We start from the raw sequence: 23,351 nt of genomic DNA on the forward strand, positions 1-23,351 counted from the left end.
AGTACGGGATAGGTTTCTGTATTTGACAAGAACCACTATTTATTTAAAATAAACCAACTTTAGTGACAGGTAAACAATAATAAACTGTAAGCCTATAAGCAGGTAGACAGACAGGAAGAAAACAATGATGTTACAGGCAGAGGAAAAGACTCAGTGGTCTCTTGTCACAGGATCTATTGAGATAATTCAAGAACTGGTCATAAAGCTACTCCTTGATCTTTCTTTCCAGATGCTTTCATTTGTTTGCAGGAGGCACAGGGCGACTGGTTCACATTTATAAAGGCATCTGAATGATTACTTAAAAGTCATGGTTTACAACAATTGGTGAAGGAAGAGTAAACTAGTTTTCTTTAGAATGAAAAAGTGTTTTTTTTTTAATGACAGAGAACAGAGTCAGCTCCTGTGTTTGCAAAGGTCTAATGGTTTCTCACTATCTTATTCACAGCCCAAAGTTGTTCAGTTACCAGGGAATAAATCACATAGTTTTTGGCAGCAGAGAGCCTTTTTCATTGACAATTGGTCACTAGTCCACAGACCAATCAGCTACTTGTTGCTGGCTGACTCTCAGCCTTTGCCTCCAGCTCATCTGCAAAGTACCAATAGTTGTGTAAACACTGCAATACCAGTGTCAGGTTACTTGCTGTCAAAAAAAGTGTAGCAATTCTTCAACAATCCTTAGTGTTTAAAACTGGTTTTTTTTCCATCTCAGTCCGCAAAAAGAAATATAGGAAAAATGAAAAGACACAAATAAACAGAAAAATAGGAGCAGGAGTATATTATTGGAACCTTCAAGCCTGTTCTGCCATTCAATATGATCAGGACTGCCCATCCGACTCAGTATCCTGGTCCTGCTTTCTCCCCATGCACTTTGATCACTTTAGTCCAAAGAATGATATTTAATGAAAATGTTCAATGATTTGGCCTCAACCGCTTTCTATGCCAGAAACTTTCACAGGCTCACCATACTCTGGCTGGAAAAATAATCCTCATCTTAGTCCTAAATGTCTTGCCTTCAGCTGCAACCCCTGGTTCTGGACTCCCCAGTCATCAGGAATACCCTTCCTCTGTAAACTCTATTTAGCGATGTTTGAATTTTATAGGTTTCTGTGAGATCTGCTATTATTCTTCTAAACTCCAGTAAATATAGTCCTAACTTATCCAGTTTCTCTTCCTACATCAGTTCTCTCATCCCAGGAATCATTTGGATCAGACAGTCCTTAATGCCTTTGTCCTTAAAACAGTGATTGACCGTTTCAAAAATATATCCTATTACTAAAATATTCAATACTCAAACAACAAAACACAGGACTTATCTCCAGCCATTCTTCCTTCCCTCGCCTTCCTTTATAACCCTAGCTTTTCTTAACCCTGACACTCAGAACAATGTCTCTGAAGTTACATTATCTTTACAGCAATGTGATGTACGTTTATGTAAATGGCTGAAACACCATTTGTATCAGAATAGTTTCATATTCCGAACTTTAACATACATTGATCGTAATCAACTGGACTTCACTGAAAAGTTTAGTCTTTCCTTGTTTCCATGTTATATATAAACTTCAAAGTGCTGAAGAGCCAACAACAATCCCAAACTCTTATAACACTGTTGAGTACTTCTTCTAACACTGGTTTAGATTAGATTAGATTAGATTAGATTACCTACAGTGTGGAAACAGGCCCTTTGGCCCAACAAATTCACACTGAACCTCTGAAGAGTAATCCACCTAGACCCATTTCCCTTTGATGAATGCACTTAATCTATAGGCAATTTAGCATGGCCAATTCACCTAATCTGCACATCTTTGGACTGTGGGAGGAAACCGGAGCACACGGGGAGAATGTGCAAACTCCACACAGACAGTCGCCCGAGGTTGGAATCGAACCTGGGACCCCGGTGCTGTGAGACAGTAGTGCTAACCACTGAACCACTGTGCCGCCAAACCAACTAAACCACCGTTTAATTTCTTAGAATCAGAGAATTCCTTCAGTGTGGAAGCAGACCATTCGCCCATCGATATTCTTAATGTTTATCCCACTGGATTCTCTATTCCTGACTCACTATCCTATAACAAAACCAACCTCAAATCAGTGCCACTAATCGCCTTTTGAAAGGTCTGGAAAAATCACAGACTGGTCCAGAGTCATAGAGATCTGCAGCGCAGAAGAAGGTTTATCAGCCTATCATATACACACACTCAAAGCCAACCAGCTAATTATTCTAACCCCATTTTCCAGCAATTGGTCCATCGCAAGTGCACATTTAAATACTTCAACTTTGAGGGTTTCAGCCTCGAACACCCTGAGAAGCAGTGAGTTTCAGATTCTTTTCACTCTCTGAATGAAGAAGTTTTTTTTTTAAATCACATCTCTTCTAAACCTCCCATTGCTTACCCTAAATCTATGCCCCTCCATCAAGGGAAAATGCTTCTTCCTGTCTATTTATCTCATAATTTTAGACAACTCAATTATCCCCTCTCAATCTCCTGTGCTCGAAATAGCCCCATTCTTAGATTAGATTACTTACAGTGTGGAAACAGGCCCTTCGGCCCAACAAGTCCACACCGACCCGCCGAAGCGCAACCCACCCATTCCCCTACATTTACCCCTTTACCTAACACTACGGGCAATTTAGCATGGTCAATTCACCTGACCTGCACATCTTTGGACTGTGGGAGGAAACCGGAGCACCCGGAGGAAACCCACGCAGACACGGGGAGAACGTGCAAACTCCACACAGTCAGTCACCTGAGTCGGGAATTGAACCCGACTCATTCTGTTCAATCTCTCTTCCTAATTAAAATTCTCCAGGTCTGGCAGCATCCTCGTAAATCTCCTCTGTACTATCACATCCCTCCTATAATGCAGATTTCAGAACTGCACACAATACTCTAGCTGTAGCTGAACCAATTTTCTTTTACAATTACAACATAACTCCCAGCTCTTAAACTCTATGACCAGCTAACAAAGACTAATACAGAATACTGTATGCTTTCTTAATCACTTTATCCACTGTTCTCACCTTAAGGAACTGGTGCACGTGTTCAGCAAGGTCCCTCTATGTTTCCCAGGTCCTACTGTTCGAAATATATTTCCTTGCCTTGTTTGTCCCTGGCAGGACAATACCAGCAGAGGTGGCAGCACCTTGGTACACAGTTGGGAGAGAGTTGTCCTGAGAGTCCTCAACATTGACTTGTACCCCATGAAATTTCATGATTATCCAGATTGAATCCTATTTACCACTAATCAGCTCATCTCACCAACCCATCCATAATCTTCCTGTAATCTAAGGCTACCCTCCTCACTATTTGCCACCCCATCAATTTTTGTATGATTAGATTAGATTAGATTACATTACATTACATTACAGTGTGGAAACAGGCCCTTCGGCCCAACAAGTCCACACTGACCCGCCAAAGCGCAACCCACCCATACCCCTACATTTACCCATTACCTAACACTACGGACAATTTAGCATGGCCAATTCACCTGGCCTGCACATCTTTGACCGTGGGAGGAAACCGGAACACCCGGAGGAAACCCACGCAGACACGGGGAGAACGTGCAAACTAATTGAACCCGGGTCTCTGGCGTTGTGAGGCAGCAGTGCTAACCACTGTACCACCGTGCCGCCCACAAATCTACAAATACACACCCTCCTCATTCCTGAAGAAGGGCTAATGCCCGTAACGTCGATTCTCCTGCTCCTTTGATGCTGCCTGACCTGCTGCGCTTTTCCAGCAACACATTTTTCAGTACAAATCTACTGATCAATCCTCCTATAGTTAAGTCTAAATCATCTATATAAACCACAAAGCAAGGGCCCCAACATCAACCCTTGTAAGATCCCAGTGAGCACAGTCTTCCTGTTGGACATCCACCTCTCAATCATCACTGCTTCCTGCCACTCAGCCAATTGTGGATCCAATTTACCAAATTTCCTTGGATCCCATGGGCTCTTACCTTTTCATCTGGGATGGATGTCAAAATTGGGAGAGCTGACTCACAGACTAGTCATAACACAATGCAGGAGAAAATTGCTGCAGATGCTGGAATGTGCACTGAAAACAAAAAAAATGCTAGAAATCAGAGCAAGTCAGGCAGCATTAATGGAGAGACAGCAAGCTAATGTTTCCGAGTCAAAATGAGCCAACGTGTTATGTGCAGGGGACAAGTGTGTAATGCGGGTGGGGTGTGTTGCAGGAGAGAGACAGTGTGGAGCTGGAGAAGAAAGATGTTGATAATTAAGTGATTGGAATGTGAGAACAGACAGTGTCTAACTGCCAAACTAGAGAGAACAGGTAGTCCCATTGGAGTGTGGGGAGGGGAAAGAGAACATGGTGACAGAGAATGTAACAAGCAACACCTCTGTTTCTGTTCCGTAACTTGACTACTCGTTTTCCTTTCACTTTCCCATTTCCAATCCCTTTCAAATTTATGAGGGTGATAGAAAAGTATTTTACGGTTTAACTAATAATCATCAGCCATTATTGCTGACTGTCTGGCAGTTACAGCTCTCTAGACACTAACTTTGTACCCAAATGTTTCCCTTCAGGTGTCATAATCTTGAGAAATCTCTGACAATGAAGCATATATTTCCTGTGTCTAACCTGTAAATCTCTACTAGCATGCAGAGTAAGTGAAGAGGTGGCCTTATTGAGTTGTTCAAAATTATGAACAAATTTGACAGGTTAAAAAAGGATATTATTTTTCCATTGGTTGGTATATGTCAATAACTAGGGGGTCATAATATTATCAACAAAAGAACTAGGAGTGAGATGAGGAAAAACGTCTTTACTCAGAATTAGATTAGATTATTTTAGATTAGATTACAGTGTGGAAACAGGCCCTTCGGCCCAACAAGTTTACACCGACCCGCCGAAGCGAAACCCACCCATACCCCTACATTTACCCCTTAACTAACACTACAGGCAATTTAGTATGGCCAATTCACCTGACCCTGCACATCTTTGGATGGTGGGAGGAAACCGGAGCACCCGGAGGAAACCCACGCAGACACGGGGAGAACGTGCAAACTCCACACAGTCAGTCACCTGAGTCGGGAATTGAACCCGGGTCTCTGGCGCTGTGAGGCTGCAGTGCTAACCACTGTGCCACCGTGCCGCCCATAATTGTTAGGATTTAGAATGTGCTGCCTGGGAGAGTGAGAAGGCAGATTCCATACGAGGTTTCAAAAAATATCTTGATTTATATTTGAAGCTGATGAAATTTGAGGACTATGGAGATAGGGCTGGAGAATGGGACTAGCTAGTTCGCACTTTTGGGAGACAATACAGACATAATGGGTGAAATCGCCTCCTTTTTGTGCTGTAAAATTCTACGATTCTGTGTCCAGTCCTATATTGGCTAATACATTTGAAGCCGTTTTTTCTTTAAATGACATGAAGAATGCCTCCATAATGTTTTCTCCAACTTTTGTTGGCCCTGTACAAACTTAAACACTTCCTTAGTAGATTTCAAATTGCGACTCAGATTCTCATCAGGGTCTGATGTTTCCTGTTTCAAATACATGGTTTGAAACATACATACCACGGTGGCTCAGTGGTTAGCACTGCTGCCTCACAGCACCAGGGTCCCAGGTTCAATTCCAGCCTCGGGTGACTGACCGTGTGGAGTTTGCACATTCTCCCAGTATCTGCGTGGGTTTCTTCCGGGTGCTCCGGTTTCCTCCAGTCCAAAGATGTGCAGGTCAGGTGAATTGGCCATGCTAAATTGCCCATAGTGTTAAATGCATTAGTCAGATGGAAATGGGTCTGGGTGGGTTACTCTTTGGAGGGTTGGTGTGGAGTGGTTGGGCCGAAGGGCTGGCTTCCACGCTGGAGGGACTCTAATCTAATTTTGATCTGATATTCATACTCTCCCACTTGCTCATACTCTTGCAGTTCAAATTCTAGCTTTGTTATTTCCATACATTCCAATCCTATTTTATTTCATCTTTCCTGACCTTTCCTTATGTTGTTCTGCTCTCTACTAGTCTTTTACCACCATATCTAGTTTCTTAATTCTCTCTTCATACTCAAGCTGCTTTAAGTGAAATTAAATGTCACCCGATTCTGATGCTTCACTACCAGAAGTGCTACGTCTCCCTTGTAATTTCCCCTAATCCCATGCACCGTGCAAGTATCTCAATTACCTAACCTTTCCTAGTTCTGTCAGGCAGAACTACCACCAGGTTACCTGCTAAATCAAATGTTCTTTGAGAGTTACCTTAGACTGCCAGGGATAACTGCAGGAAATCCTTTGCCATTTGCAGTGCCATGACTTAAATGTAGTACACAACCTGGTGTTTTGGTTCACCTGTGTTTTTTTATTAATACCACAACCAAATCCTAATTGTTTAAAACAGAAGCAATCTTGGAAAAGCCCCCAAAACTTTGTCACCAAAGTTAAAGATGCTTAAAAATAAGAATTCTCCAACTGACTTGACTTTCAACCCAGGTTGGTAGAAAGCATGAAGCAGGTTTCTGCATTTGACAAGAATGACTACATGTTATCAAATAAATAGATTCTATGCACAGGTAAGCAATTATGAACCATCAGCATATAGCTTTCCAAGTCAAAACTCTAACTACCTTATAATCTCGCCCCTTATACACACACGCACAAACAAACAGGTAAAAGAAGTGATTATTGTCAGCAGAGGAAAAAGCTGGGAAAGCAATACTGCTGTCCTTGGTCACAGGGTCTGTTAAGGTGATTCTTAAACTGATCAGAGTGCTGCTTCTTGATCTTGTGTCTCCAGATTCTTTCACCTGTTTGTAGGGAGCACAGGGCGAGTGGTTAACAATTACAAAGGCCTCTGATTACTGAAATCTCACAGTTGACAGAAACTATTAGTTTTTTTCAGAATGAATATGGTTTTTACTGCAGACAATCGAAGTAGCTCCTGAGCTTGCAGAGTGATGGCTTCTCACTATCTTATTCACTGCCCTAAGCTGTTCAGCCACGTGGGAACCAATCACAGTTTTCTGCAAGCAGAGGGCTTCTGTCATCGATAATTGGTCACTAATCCACAGATCACTCAACCACATATTGCCAGATGATTCTCCATTTATTCACAGCCCTTGACTCCAGCTCATCTGCAAACTATTTAATACTGCTGTAAGCAGCAGTTGAATAAACAGTGCATACAATAACAGAGGTGAACCAAAACACCATGTTGTGTATGCCAGGTTACTTGCTTTCAAAAAAAAGCAATTCCTGAATAAGCCTTTGGTTATTTTCCTATTTCATTCCAGAATTATAATGCACAGAAAATTAAAAACACACAGTCCTTACAAGCAGTTGCTGAGCTGACAGTGCAGTGCAGGGCAATGGCATGGAGATTGAATGACTGAATGATTAAATGCTTGGAAAGAGACTTCAAAGTCAAAACAACAATGTAAATAACTTGTGGAACGTTTTAGAGAACATCTCTGGGACATGTGCACTAAATAACCCATACTGCTCTGTGGCCAAACACTAACTCCCCTTCCCACTCCGCCAAGGATGCGCAAGTCCTGGGCCTCCTCCATCACCAAGCTCTAGCCACCCAATGCCTGGAGGAAGAACGTCTCATCTTTGGCCTTGGGACCCTGAGACTACATGGGATCAATGCAGATTTTACCAGTTTCTTCATTTCCCTCCCCCCCCACCTTATCCTTGATCCAACCTTCCAACTCAGCACCCCTCATTCCTGATGAAGAGCTTATGCTCGAAACATCAACTCTCCTGCTCCTCGGATGCTGCCTAACCAGCTGTGCTTTTTCAGCACCACACTTTACTTTGCTGCTTTTGTTTTCAGTGTCGAAAAGGGATTTTGAAAGAAAGAGGTCAGTGTGAGCATTGCAATAAGTAACACGCAGTTGAGCAACAATAATTTCTATAGTATGAAAATTATTTGACTAAACAGCTTCACGACTCATAAGCTGTACAGTCCAATCCTTCTCCATCACATTGACCTTTAGGATTTGACCTTTCACCCTCCCCACAACCTTCAGCATCTAACTCTTATAAAACAGCAAGTGTGATCAGGTTAGATGCCGTTTCCTCACCCAAGCCTGAGTAATCTGTTGTTTTCGATAATTTAGACAGCTTAATGACCAATGAGGGCTCTGGATAATTACACCTGGATATATGTAATCCATTAGTATACTCAAGGTGCTACTCAGTCAGTTAGATAGCCAGTGTCTGCCAACAGCATAGGTTTCATCCCTGTGTTTGCTTATACAATGGGGCCTATCTCTTTGCCTTATTCAGAATGAAGAAGAAAACATTCCTACATTAAAAAAAAAGCTTCAATCTCTTGTTTAATTGTTTTGTTTTGAATGGACGCTTGCTGCAATTTTACGAATAAGTAAACTGCCTGATTCTAGAAATGTCTTGCAATGCCAGGACACAAATGTGACCCTCCATGTACCTTTTGAATATTGCAGCCAAGTCAGTATAAAGAACTAGAGTCATCGAGGTATGCAGTACGGAAACAGACCCTTCGGCCCAAGTCGTCCATACCGACCAATTTTCCTAAACTGAATTTGCCTGCAATTGGTGTTTTTCCCTCTAAACCTTTCTTATCCATGTACTTGTCCAAATGTTTTTTAAATTTGTAATTGTACTCACCTCTACCACTTACTTTAGTAGATGAGATATTTATCTCAGCCAGTTCTGAACAAAGGAGACCGTCAAAATCATTACAGCCTAACCAGGATCTGCGTCCAAAAGATCATTTTGCAGGTACCATTCTTTGCAGTACACCTTGTACTGGGAGTTACACTACTCCTCCATTCCCAACACCACCCACACTCCCAAGCATCTTGCCAAGCAATCACAGGAGATGTAATACCTGCCTATTTACTTCCTTCCTTCTCACTATGCAAGACTCCAGACACACCTTTGCAGGTGAAGCAGCGATTCCCCTCCACTTCATTCAATCTAGTATATTATATTTGCCATTCACAATGTGGTCTCCACTGGGAGATGAAGGCAGACTCGGTGACCACTTCGCAGAACATTCTGCCCATAAACAGCCTCGAGCTTCCAGCTGTCTGCACAATACACCACAGTGTTCCGTGACCAAAATTTCAATTTCAGGCCTTGCAAGTGCTCCAGCACAGCTCAGTGGAAGCTGGAAGAAGAGTAACCCATCTTCTGCTTCGGACTATGCAGCCTTCAGAACTCAATATCAAGTTCAATAATTTTGTAATCTGAGTACCTTCCTCTATGTCCTTTACCCACTCCAGACCCATTTTCATATCACTGACTTGAAGCAACTTGTGATTTGCAAGTTCTCTGTCCTCCTTTCATTTCCCTGGATGAGCATGTTTGTAAATATGTGTTACCATCACATAAACAGGTGTCAAACAGATGCCCATAAAGCAGCCTTGAGCTTCCAGCTGTTTGCACAATACACCACAGTCCCTTGGGCCATCCTTCCCATACCAACTAGTTTTCTCCATTTAAACCAGTTCCATTTGGCTGCATTTGATCCATATCTCTCCATATCTATCCCATCCATGTCCCTGCCGAAATGCTTCTTATAGCACAGAATTGTACTTTCTTCCACCCACTACCTCTGGCAGCCTGTTCCAGACACTCAACACCCTATGTGAAAAGATTGCCCTCTGGGCCCTTTCACCTCTTACCTCTCATCTTAAACCCATGCCCTCAGTTTCAGACTCCTCTGCAATGGGGAAAAACTGCCAGCTATCTACCTTACTTTTGACTCTCATGATTTCATAGATATCTATAGGGTCACCCCGCAGTCTCCCATGTTCCAGGGAAAACGTCACAGCCTGTACAACATCTCCTTATAATTCAAACCTTCCAGTCCCGGTTGTATCCTTTTTGCACTCTTTCAGTAGTAGGATGAAAGAACTGCACACAGTACTCCAAATGTAGCCTCACCCACATCTTGTACAGCTGCAAAATACATCCCAACTCCTAATTCAATCCTCTGAATGATGAAAGCAAGGATGCTCAAAGCCTCCTGCACCATTCTGTCTACCTGTGATTCCATTGTCAAGGAGCTATGAACCTGTATCCTTAAATCTTTTTGTTCTATAACACATCCCCAGGCCCTATCATTAACTTTGTAACTCCTGTCCTTGTTTGCCTTAACAAATTGCAACACCTCACTTTTATCTAAATTAAACTCCATCTGCCATTCCTCAGTCGAATGGCTCAGTTGATCAATATCTCGCTGCGTTCACAAATAACCTTCTTCACAGTCCACTATGCCACCAATCTTGGTGCCATCTGCAAACTGACTAACCATACCTCTGAAATTTTCATCCAAATGATTTATATAAATGACAAATAACAGTGTCTCCAGCACTGATCCCTGTGGTACACCACTGGTCAAAGCAACCCCCACCAAATTTGTAGTGGGTCATTAAATTGGACTTCACAAACAGGGTTTGGAGGAAACATTTTTTTAAGTCACATTCTTGAAGTTCTGAGATTTACATATTAATGAACCGAAATCTGCAACCCGTTCTAAAAGATGAAAGATATAACAGCAAACTAGGTTTGTTCAATATATCGTTTCAGTTGCATGACACTGTAACCTTTCGCTGTAAAAGCCGTGTCTTATGATCCTGCTCCACAGCTACCTGACGAAGGAGCAGCACTCTGAAAGCTAGTGCTTCCAAATAAACTTGCTGGACTTTAACTGGTGCTGTGTGATTTTTAACTTTGTCCACCCCAGTCCAGTGTGAAGACTGTGAAGAAGGTTATTTGTGAACACAGCGAGATATTGATCAACTGAGGAATGGCAGATGGAGTTTAATTTAGATAAAAGTGAGGTGTTGCAATTTGTTAAGGCAAACAAGGACAGGAGTTACACAGTTAATGATAGGGCCTGGGGGTGTGTTATAGAACAAAAAGATTTAAGGATACTGGCACCTCCACATCAGAACATGAAGACTGTAAGCCATTTGGTTGTAGGTCAATTTGCCGAGCTGGTGGGTTGTCATGCAAACGTTACATCGCCATGCAAGGTAACATCATCACTGCGACTTCCTGAAGCATTGTTGTTCTACTCCACTTGATATCTATACGCTCTGGCCTGTTAAGGTGGGTGGTATCACTTCCGATTTTCTTTTGTACTAGTTTGTAAATGGGATCTATGTCAACATGCTTGTTGATGGCATTGCGGGTTGAAAACCAGGCATCTAAGAATTCCCATGCATGTCTCTGTTTAGTTTATCCTAGGATGGTTACGTTGTCCCAGTCAAATTGGTGGTCCTCTTTGTCCGCATGTCCTGAGATAACGGAGAACTGGTTGTGCCGCTTGGCTGTGACTTGGTGTTTGTGTATCTGGATTGCTAGTTTTCTTCCAGTCTAGTCAATGTAATGGTTATAGCAGTTGTTACATGGAATTTTGTACATCACCTTGGTCCTGTTATGGAAATCGGGTCTTTCATTCTTGTGAGCAGTTGGTGCAGTTTGGCTGTGAGTTGGTATGCTGTCATGATTCCTAGTGGTCATAGCAGTCTGATTGGCATTTCTGATATGTTTTTGATATAGAGTAGGGTGACCAGTGTCCTTATCATCATACAGTGTCCTTATGGTGTTGTCTGTCCAATAGGATGAAGCTATTGAGGTATCTGTTGTTTGTAAAGACCTTGAAGCCCAACTAACCTACACTATTCCATTATCATTCATATGTTTATCCAATAACCATTTAAATGCCCTTAAAGTTTCACATCTTTACTACTCTCTGACATCTGTCCGATATCTATCACCCTTCAATTTAAAGTTTTGTCCCCTCATGCTAGCCTAAACCATCCGAGGAAAAAGGCTCTCACTGTTCACCATATCTAATCCTCTGATCATCTTGCATGTCTCAATTAAGTCACCTCTCAACCTTCTTCTCTCTTACTAAAACAGCCTTAAGTCCCTCAGCCTTTCCTCGTAAGATCTTCCCTCCATACCAGGTAAAATCTTCTCAAATCTTCTCTGCACCCTTTTCAATGCTTCTACATCCTTCCAATAATGCAGTGACCAGAACTGTATGCAATACTCAATTGCGGCCTCATCAGAATTTTGTACAGCTGCAACATGACGTGATGGGTCTGAAACTCAATCAGTTGGATGCTGCCTGACCTGCTGCGCTTTTCCAGCAACACATTTTCAGCTTTGAAACTCAATCCCTCTACCAATAAAAGCTGTACACCTTCTTAACAATCCTACCAACCTGGGTGGCAACTTTCAGGGATCTATGCACATGGACACTGAGATATCTCTGCTCATCCACACTACCAAGAATCTTACCATTAGCCCAGCACTCTTTATTCCTATTGCTCCTTCCAAAGTGAATCGCCTCACACCTTTCTGCATTAAACTCCATTTGCCATCTTTCAGTCCAGCTCTGCAATTTACCTATGTCCCACTATAACCTAGAACATCCTTCTGGACTGTCCACAACTCCACCGACCTTAGTGTCATTTGCAAGTTTACTAACCCATCCTTCTATGCCCTCATCCAGGTCATTTATAAAAATGACTAACAGCAGTAGCCCCAAAACAGATCCTTGCGGTACACCACTAGTAACTGAACTCCAGGATAAACATTTCCCATACTTTGGATAGGAACTCTCCACTGGCCCTTTGTTCTACCATAACGTCTATGAATGGGAGTTCATTGTTGTTTTCCTCCTCTTCGGTGAATTTGAAACCGGTGAATATATTGTTGATGAGATGGTGTTTCTCCTTTAACTTTGTGAATTTGATGATGATAAATGTGACTCCCCATGTATCAGATCCATAGTTTGGGTTGGTTTACGAGGAGGGTTGTACATTCCAGTCTTTGTATGGCAGCTTCTGCTTTGAGTCCTACTATGGGTGATTCCGTGAGTGTGCCAGTCATTTGTTAATATGCTTGGCTGTTGAAGGTGAAGTGAATGGTGAGCATAAATCCAGTAGTTTGACTACAATGTCCTTGCTGATGGTGTTGTTGGGGATCAGTGTTTTCAGTTCTTCCAGTAGTGCTGTGAGTGTTTCTTTCACCAGTGGTACGTCAAAGGAGGCTGCAATGTCAAAGGAAACTGCAATGTCAAAGGAAACATGATTTCATCATTATCGATTTTAATGTTCCTGAGGTTGTTGAGGAATTCCTGAGCTGAGTGGATGGTGTGGGTTGACCGGTTGACAAGATGTTTCACAATCTGCTGTAATGTAGTGCAGATTGTGTAGGTGTGCCCCATAGAGAAACTGTGTTCTGAGGGGGATGTCTGGTTTATGCACCTTGGGGAGTCCAAAAAAGTGGAGGGGTGTTGGAGCCTTCAGGTTTCATTTTGAGGTAATCTGTCTTGGTTATCTATCTAGGCTGTTAAAGTTTTTTTATGTTATAGACAATCCTGTTCTCCAACTGTGGTGTTGGGTCGAGCTCCACCTTTTCGTAAGTATGGGTATCTCCAAGTAGCACCTCTGCTTTTTCAATGTAATTCAGTTTGTTCATTGTGGTGGTTCTGCACCCTTTGTCCGCTGGTAGGATTATGATGTCTTTAATCTTTCCTTAGTCCTTCAAGGTCTTTTCTTTCTGACATGTTGCAGTTGTTCAATTCACTTCTTCGGTTAAAACAGGGGACATCCAACAGTTGGATGGCCTGTTGTGTTTTGTCCACGAGTCCATTAAATTTCAGTGTTGATTTGAGATCAGCTAGGAAGTCAGTTTCGTTGGCATTTCTGTGGTTATAATTGAGTCTGCATAACAGGCTTTCTCAATTTCTTTTAATGGTCTGTTGGATAGATTTCTTATCCATGTGGCTGGTTTGTCCATGTTCTTATTGTGAATTGATGTGGTGAGTTTCTCCTGTAGTGTCAATTTCTTCATGGTTCTGGCCATGTAGTGTTCGGCGCTGATGGCCTGTTGCAGGGTTGCAGTCCACTGTTGGTCAGTCGTGTTCAGGGACCGTGATCTTTTGCGTGCAACTTCCCATTAATATTTGTGGAGGCGGTCACGGGCATCGTTGATCACCAGCCACCGTTCTGTTCTGCAGTTTTTCTTGCCTGTGGGTTGATGAGTGGTGTTGCGTGTAAGTACCTGGTTCTTGAGGCATTCATGGAGGAAATAGAGTTGTTCACAGGTGGAGCTCATTTGATTGGTAAAGAATTCCCATCATTGGACCAGTTTGAACTTGTTATGCCCATAGTTCCTTAAGGCTCTTGTGAAGATTCATAGTTTGGGTTGTGGATGTGGTCGTAGGCTTGCTCGCCAAGCTGGTGTGTTGTCATGCAAACGTTTTGTCACTATGCTAGACAACAACCTCAGTGTGACTTCCATGAAGCATTCTTGTTTTACTCCGCTTGATATTTATAAATATTGGCGAGTTAACCCACAACCACATCCACAACACAAGCTACAAATCTTCATAAGGAACTTAATAAATTACATTTACTTTGTATAGGTGAAATCAAGTGAAAATGGTAAAACAGAAAAATGGAGAAAGGAAATAATATTTTATTGTATTTATGGTGCAACATTAATTTTCCCCTGAAAGGATGATACTCCATATTTGAAAAAACAATTAAAGGCCAGACGATTGTTCATCAATAATGATCAATTATTACATGATATAACACATTACAGAAAGCACCAGCTCAACATTTTTCAGCAATTTAATAGTGTGAGATTAGCAGGCAAATACCCAAATTCACATCACTAAAGATACTTCAATACTAACTCTATAATGAGGCCTGCAACAAGGTGCCTACAAAAGAGCAGGTATGACTACATCAACTTCACGATTTCCATAGTTCACCATAGACCTGCAGATGGCAACAGAAGTTGCTGCCAGACTTATGATAACACTGATGTGGACAACTTCACTAATATCACAACAAGATTCAGGTCAGTATATTCCCGGTTACAGCTATCTCTGCATACAAGTAAATAATGATCGCTGACTCAGGGACCTCACTATTTCTTCTTCTCTCTGGAGATACTGCCTCTGTGAACTTGCTTAAACATCCATTCTTCACATGCAAATCTAAAAAGTCAGTGCTGACAAAATAGCTGAGTGTAGGAAGTGTTGCAGCCAAAGATCTTGTTACCAACTATGATAAACTTATACACATTCCAGTAGCAATCATTCTCCCTGGGACACCATAAGTAAATGCGACAGCGGGCACTCCTTTCTGAGAGAAAAACTGTATGGTAAGCTGGTCACTGTACAACAGGTTCTGATTTTCATTTTTACACTGGTGCTACAGAAACTCAACAACTAATACAGCTTTTACTGAAGCAAGCACTAATAAACTCCAAAAATAATCCCTGATTACCAGAACCAAAACACAGACTGCCATTTTGACTGATTGCGACTCACATCATCAGTTAAAGTGGAAATAGTGATAAGTCATCGTTTTGCTCTTTATTCAGAGAACCCAGACAGGGAGCCATGAGGTTACAGGTGGCTGGCACATTGAGTGGTGGTTGTGTACCGTGTAATCTCATTGGTAGACTGGTCCTCTTGCTGCAGTTCTGTGATATTGATGTCTCCATTATGAAGTGCTTCAATTGCTGTCAAGTCACCCAGGCTCTGTGACTCCTCCTTGCCCTTGCTGAGGTCTGTTAGTGAGGTGATGACATTAGCCAGTGTACTCAAATCACCTTGGCTTGCTTCAGCCTAAAACAAGGAGATACAGAGAAACTGATCATTGTACTCATCTACACACTGTGAGAGGTACCTATGATACCAAGGCACCTTGAGTCAGACAATCTGAGCAGAGTTTACTAACAATCCAGAGGATCACTGCACAACAAAGGAACATTATAAGCTTGCTGAAGAAGAATACACACAGTCAATCCTGAAATGAAAACAAAAAAATGCAGGAGATCACAGTGGGTCAGGCAGCAGCCATGGAGAGAATGCAAGTTAGCATTTCAAGTCTCGATGACTCTTCAGAGATTAGATTAGATTAGATTACATTAGATTAGATTACATTACAGTGTGGAAACAGGCCCTTCGGCCCAACAAGTCCACACCGACCCGCCGAAGCGAAACCCACCCATACCCCTACATTTACCTCTTACCTAACACTACGGGCAATTTAGCATGGCCAATTCACCTGACCCTGCACATCTTTTGGATTGTGGGAGGAAACCGGAGCACCCGGAGGAAACCCACACAGACACGGGGAGAACGTGCAAACTCCACACAGTCAGTCGCCTGAGGCGGGAATTGAACCCGGGTCTCAGGCGCTGTGAGGCAGCAGTGCTAACCACTGTGCCACCGTGCCGCCCATAAAGTGAAGTGAATTGTGGAGGAGCTTGGGGGTGGAGTGCTGGGGGAGAAAGGATGATGGTTGTCCAGATTAAATGATCACATGGAAGACTGGCAGGACAATGGGGTGTGGGGGTGGGGTGGTAACAGAGGGTTCACAACTTGAAAGTGTTCAACAGACAGGTCTTTTGGCCTAAACCGGTCCACACCGACCAAAATGTATGTCCACGCTAACCCCATTTCCCTGCACTTGTCCCATGTCCTTCTAATCCTTTCCAAATTGTCCAAATTATTTTGAAATATTATTAATGTACCCACTTCAACCACTTTCGGTGGCAGCTCATTCCATATGTGTACCACCCTCTGTGTAAGAAGGGTGTCCCTCAGATTCCCTTTTATTCCTTCCCCTCTAACCTTAAACTGATGCCCTCTGGTCTTCGATTCCCCATTCTGGGAAAAAGACTGAGTGCATTCACTCAATCGTGAGAGTGCGTCTCATGATCTTATACACCTCTATAAGGTTACCCCCTCAGTCTCCTACACGCTACAGAAAAAAGTCCTAACTTGTTCGACTTCTCTCTATAACTCAGACCATTGGGTCCTGGCAACATCCTTGTAAATTTCTTCTGCACTATTCCCAGTTTAATAACATCCTTCCTATAACAAAGTGACCAAAACTGAATACAACATTCTAAGTGAGGCCCTGTATAACTGCAACATAAATTCCCAACTTCTATACTGAATGTCTTGACTGATGGCCAGTGTGCCAAAACCATTCTTCACTGCCCTGTCTACCTGTGACTCCACTTTCAGAGAACTGTGAACTGGAACTCCAAGGTCCCTCTGTTCCACTAAACTCCTTAAGGTCTTACCATTCACCATGAAACTCCTACCTTGATTTGACTTTCCAAAATGCAAGACCTCATACTTATTTATATTAAACTCCATTTGCCATTTCTCGGCCCACTTCCCCAGGTGATCAACCTTCCTCACTGTCCATGGTACTGCCTATTTTAGTATTATCTGCTAACTTACCAATCATGCCTTGTATATTCTGATCCAAATCATTAATATAGATAACAAACAGTAAGGGGCCCCAGCACTGACCCCTGAGGCACTCCACTAGTCACAGGCCTCCAGTCTAACAAACATCCCTCCACCATTACCCTCTGCTTCTGATCATCAAGCCAATTTTGTATCCAATTTGCCAGCTAGCCCTGGATTCCATGCAATCTAACATTCCAGAGCAGTCTACCACGTGGAATCTTATCAAAAGCATCACTGAAATCCATACAAGTTAGCTTTACCGCCCTGCTTTTGTCAACCTTCCTAATCACTTCATCAAAGAACTCTAACAAATTTGCAAAGCATGATCTTCCACTCTCAAAGTCACGCTGACTACTCCTAATCAAACCCTGTCTTTCTAAATGTATGTATTTAGAACATTTCAAAATCTTCTCAAGTAAATTACAAACACAGATGCTAAAGTGACCTAGTCTATAATTCCCAGGTTTTTCTTTGCAGCCCTTCTTGAATAATGGTACAACATTCGCTACCCTCCAGTCTTCCAGGGCCTCACTCATGGCTAATGATGCTGCAAAAATATCAGCCAGTGCCCCTGCAATTTCTTCCCGAACCTCTTTGCAGGGTTCCTGGATATATCTGGTCAGGACCAGGAGTTTTATCCACGTACATAAATTCAAATTCATCCAACACCTCCTCTATTGTGATATGGACTGTCCCCAAGATAGCAGCAGCCTTCATTTTTGCAGCAGTAGCAGCAGGGGTGAGAACGAGGACCGGGAGCTGCCCGGAAGGTAAATTCCTCCTTTAATACCTTATCTCGTGAATAGACAGAGTGCACGCTGACCAGGAACAGACACAGGACTGCTGAGTAAGTGAGGTAATATATTTGGGTAGTTGCTTTACCTGAAACACTATTTAGGTTGCGTCTCCCACCCATCCTCCTCCGCTAACCAAAAAAAAAGGTTTGTGCGCTGATTCGGTGAGGTTACTAGTTTTATCGCAAGTCTTTTTCGGAATTCAGAACAGTGGGAATGGATGTTAGGGCAGTTGCATGTTCCTCCTGTAGGATGTGAGCAGTAAGGATCACCACTAGGGCCCCCACTGACTTCATCCTCGGAAACTGTGTTAGGGAACTGGAGCTGGAGCTCGATGAATTTCGGATATTTGGAAGGCAGAGGGGGTAATAGAGAGGAGTTATAGGGAGGTTGTCTCACCTCAGGTACAGGACAAATGTAGATGGGTTACAGTTAGGGAACGGAAAGGGAACAGGCAGGCAGTGCAGAGATCCCCTGTTGCCATTCCGCTCAGTCGGGGAAAGCCAGAGTGGCCAGGTCTTTGGCACTAAGTCTGGCTCTGTGGCTCAGAAGGGAAGCACAGGGTAGTGAACACACAAGTACTAATGGTAGGAGACTCTATAGTTAGAGAAATGAGCAGGAGATCTGTGAACGGGACTCTCGGAAGGTATACTGCAACCCAGGTGCCACAGTCCGGGAGGTCTCTGATCGAGTCTACAAGATTCTGAGGGGGGGGTGGGGGTGGGGGGTGAGCAGCCAGAAGTCATGGTGAACCCAGAATGACATGGCTAGGAAAAGGGATGAGGATCGAAAGTAATTTCAGGGAGTTAGATTGGAAGCTAAAAAGCAGGATGAGCAGGGTAGTAATCTCAGGATTACTACCAGTGCCACATACTAGTCAGGAGAGGAACAGGCAATGAGTGCAGCTAAACACATGTCTACAGGGCTGGTGAAGGAGGGAGGGCTTCAGATATGTAGATCATTGGGGTACCTTCTGCAGAAGGTGGGACCTGTACATGAACGACGGATTGCACTTAAACTGGAGTGGCACCCATGTCCTGCAAGGGAGATGTGCAAGAGCACCTAGGGAGGGTTTAAACTAGCTTGGCAGGGGGGTGGGAACTAGAGATCAGAGGAAAGGGTAGTTGTTGAACAGGCTGAAATAGAATGCAGAGGATCTGTCAGGAAGGATACACAGTTGATAGGGCAAAGGGATGGGTTAAAGTGTGTCTGTTTCAATGCAAGGTGTCAGGAATAAGCATGATGAACTTAGAGCATGGATCAGTACTTGGAACTACAATTTTGTGGCCATGGATTTCACAGGGGTAGGAATGGTTGCTGGACATTAAAGGATTTAGATCTTTGAAAAAGAACAGGGAGGGGGTAAAAGAGGAGGGGAGTAGCATTACTAATTAGAGAATCCAAAACAGCTGGAGAAAAGGAGCAGCAGAGAGACGGACAGCAGATCTTGGAAAGATGCAGATTTAACAGAGTTTTTGTTATGGGTGACTTCAACTTCCACTATATTGATTGAAACCTCCTTAGAGCAGATGGTCTGGATGGAGCAGATTTTGTCAAGTGTGTCCAGCAACTCAAAATGTAGATCTGCCAACTGGAGGGGGAGGCCGTATTAGATTTAGTGTTCGGCAACGACCCAAGCCAGGTGTCAGATCTCTCGGTGGGAGAGTATTTCAGTGATAGTGACCACAACCGCCTCACCTTTGCTGTAGCTACGGAGAAGGATAGGAACAGACATTATGAGAAGATACTTAATTGGGGGAGGGGAAATTATACTGCTAATAGACAGAAGCTGTGGAGTATAAGTTGGGAACAATTGTTCTACGGGAAACTCACAACAGATATATGGAGGCTGTTTAAGGAGCACATGTTGCGAATGTTGGATAACTTTGTCCCACTGAGATAGACAAGGAATGGTAAGGTGTGGATGACAAGAGAAGAGGAGCTTCTCATCAAGAGGAAGAAGAAAGCTTACTTAAGGTCGAGGAAGCAAGGATCTGGCACAGCTTTAGAGGATTAGAGGGTAGATAGGAAAGAACTCAAAAATGGACTGAGGAGAGCAAGGAGAGGGCATGGAAAAGCTTTGGTGGGAAGGATTAAGGAAAACCCAAAGGCATTCTACACTTACGTGAGGAATAATACAATTGTCAGGGAGAGGGTAGGGCTGATCACGGATAGCGGAGGGAACTTGTGCCAGGAGTCTGAAGAAGTGGGGAGGCCCTAAATGAGTTTTTTGCTTCAGTATTCACTAGCAAGAGAGATCTTTTTGATAGTGAGAATGCAATGGACAGGTTAACAGGCTTCAACAGACTGATGTTAAGAAAGTGGATGTGCTGGAAATTCTGGGAAGCATCAAGACAGATAAGTCCCCAGTGTCAGACCAGATATATCAAAAGGTTTCTACTGGAAGTGAGGAATGAGATTGCTGCGCCTCTGGTGAGGATCTTTGCATCTTCACTCTCCACGGGAGTAGCACAGGCTGATTGGAGGGAGGTGAATGTTGTTCCTCAGATCAAGAAAGAGAATAAAGAAAAAACCTGGGAATTACAGACCAGTCAGACTTACATCTGTGGTAAGCAAAGTCCTGGAAAGGATTCTCTGAAATCGGATTTATGAGTGTTTAGAAAAGCATAGTTTGATTAAAGATAGTCAGCATGGCTTTGTGAAGGAGCAGGTCATGCCTCACAAGCCTTACTGAGTTATCTGAGATGCAACAAGACAAGTTGATGAAGGTCGAGCAGTGGATGTGGCACAAAGATTTCAGTAAGACATTTGATAAGGTTCCCCACAGTAGGCTCATTCGGAAAGTTAGGAGGTATGGGATATGGGGAAATCTGGCTGTCTGAATACAGAATTGGCTGGACAAAAGAAGACAGAGATTGGTAGTGGATGGAAAGTAGTCTGTCTAGAAGTTGGTGACCAGTGCTGTCCCACAGGGAGAAAAGAAGGTTTAGGGATGACTAGATAGAGGTGTAGAAGATGATTAGGGTTTGATAGGGTTGACCATGAGAACCTTTTTCCACGTATGGAGTCAGCTATTACGAGGGGGCATAGCTTTAAATTAAGGGGTGGTAGGTATAGGACAGATGTTAGGGGTAGGTTCTTTACTCAGCGAGTCGTGAGTTCATGGAATGCCCTGTCAGTAGCAGTGGTGGACTCTCCCTCTTCATGGGCATTTAAACGGGCATTGGATAGGCATATGGAGGATAGTGGGCTAGTGTAGGTTAGGTGGGCTTGGATCGGCGCAACATCGAGGGCCAAAGGGCCTGTACTGCGCTGTATTTTTCTATGTTCTGTGTTCTCTTGGGCTTCTGCTCTTTATAGTTTTTATAAATGACTTGGATGAAGAAGTGGAAGGGTGGGTTCGTAAGTTTGCCGATAACACAAAGGTCAATGGTGTTGTAAATGTTGTCGAGGGCTGCTGCAGGCTGCAACAAGACACTGACAGGATGCAGAGATAGGCTGAGAAGTGGCAGATGGAGTTCTTGAGATCTCTGTTCTGGAGAATAGGCTTTGAATCCCACAATGGCAAATGGTGAAATCTGAATTTTAAAACAAAAATCTGGAATTTTAAATAAATGTCTAATGCAAACATGCAATCAGTGCTGATTTTTATAAAAACCTCAGGTTCATTAATGTCCTTCAAGGAGGAAGATCTGTCCTATATGTGACTTCAGACCAGGCAACGAGGAATGGGCAATAAATACTGGCCTCGCCAGTGATGCCCACATCCCATGTCAGAAAAAAGGTTGCTGATCTCAAACTAATTCTCAATCTTCAAGGTTGGTTATGTGATGAATTTACATGCCAGGTTTTCTCAATGACAGAACTTGTGACATACTTACGAACCCACCCTTCCACTTCTTCATCCAAGTCATTTATAAAAACTGTAAAGAGCAGAAGCCCAAGAGAAGATCCCTGCGGGACAGCACTGGTCACCAACCTCTGGACAGAATACTTTCCATCCACTACCAATCTCTGTCGAGAGAGTATCTCGATCACTGCACAGTCCGAGATCTCAACTCTGCGCAATTTATTCTTCCCCTCTCAATCTCATCCATTTAACTTTCCAAGCCTGTGGACAATACCCCTCTTCCACTGACACATTCGTCATATTAGGGAATCCTTGTCTGCTTTTCTAGCTGTGCCAAATTATAATAAATGAGTCAAATATAAACTAGTTTGTGTGCTTTGACAGCCCTCAAAGGGCATCTGGCAGACAGCTCGTCAGTTTTACCAGCCCATTAAAAGTTGACATTGAAACAGATTAATCATGAAAAGGAGCAAGATAAAGTTGCTCCAACTCCAGTCAGTGCTCAATGATTTTCAGTTACTCAAACATCTGGGATAATATTAATATACAAATGAAAGCCAATGATACTGTGAAAATAGTGTGCTGTTGCACTGAAAGGGCACCAGGTTCATTCAGGAAAGACACATTGCATGTAACAAACTTTTTTCACCATATCTGAAGAAAGATATGACCTGACAACAAATTAGGGAGAATTCTATTTTATATAATATATGTATCAATGTGTCACATAAATCATGTGACAGAATGACTCCTCTAATTGGAACCGCAATATATTTATCAGACAAAAAGATCTCTGTACCTTTGAGTCCACAGCCATTAGGACACCAGCACTGTCTGTCTGTATTAGCGGCTGCTGAATATTCACCAAAGCTCCTGATTCAAACAGGTTAGTCGGGCTGAAAGAAAACAGAAAATAAGACTTCATAACGTGTATAACCTGATAAGAGTTCTCTATTCTACCTCCAAGTCTCACGTAACATCATAGTTAAGAAATATGATCTGACCACAGAAGACCAGTGAGAATGTGATGGATATGATTGTATATATGGATGTTGACAAGAAAGTCTGTAAAATTTCTGGTAAGGTCCAAATAGCAAATTATTAGCAAGATGGGTTCAGAGTGTGTCTTTGTTTGGGGTGGATAACAGGTTATAATGTAAGACACAGTGTGCAGAAAAATGGAGGAACTATCCATATTAGCAGGCTATGACTCCTAGGGATCTGTACTGGGGCATCATACTTTCACTATATTACTTAAAACCTTTTATTTGATACAGAGCACAGAAAAAGGCCCTTTAGCCCATCATGTCCAAACCGGTCAAAAACCTGTTTTAATTCCATTTTTTTTTTACTTTTGGCGTTGTAAGTGCATATTAAATACTCCTTAAATACTATGAGGGCTTCTGCCTCTCCCACCCTCATTACAGACATTGAGTTCCAGATTCGTACCATCGTCTGGGTGAAAAGGTTTCTCATTACA

General features: G+C 42.8%; 1 protein-coding gene across 1 annotated transcript in view; it reads right to left on the minus strand.

Annotated features, from left to right (window-relative positions):
* nr2c2 (nuclear receptor subfamily 2, group C, member 2) overlaps positions 1-23,351 on the minus strand; it is a 195,336-nt gene that overhangs the window by 73,793 nt on the left and 98,192 nt on the right. Inside the window, exons 8-9 of the mRNA XM_043708418.1 lie at positions 22,671-22,767; positions 15,438-15,622 (exon numbers count right to left, since the gene is read on the minus strand). Of these exons, the coding sequence (XP_043564353.1) occupies positions 15,438-15,622; positions 22,671-22,767 (282 nt within the window). The remainder of the gene's footprint in view (positions 1-15,437; positions 15,623-22,670; positions 22,768-23,351) is intronic.

Source organism: Chiloscyllium plagiosum, chromosome 18 (genome assembly GCF_004010195.1).
Source record: "Chiloscyllium plagiosum isolate BGI_BamShark_2017 chromosome 18, ASM401019v2, whole genome shotgun sequence".
NCBI classification, from domain to species: domain Eukaryota; kingdom Metazoa; phylum Chordata; class Chondrichthyes; order Orectolobiformes; family Hemiscylliidae; genus Chiloscyllium; species Chiloscyllium plagiosum.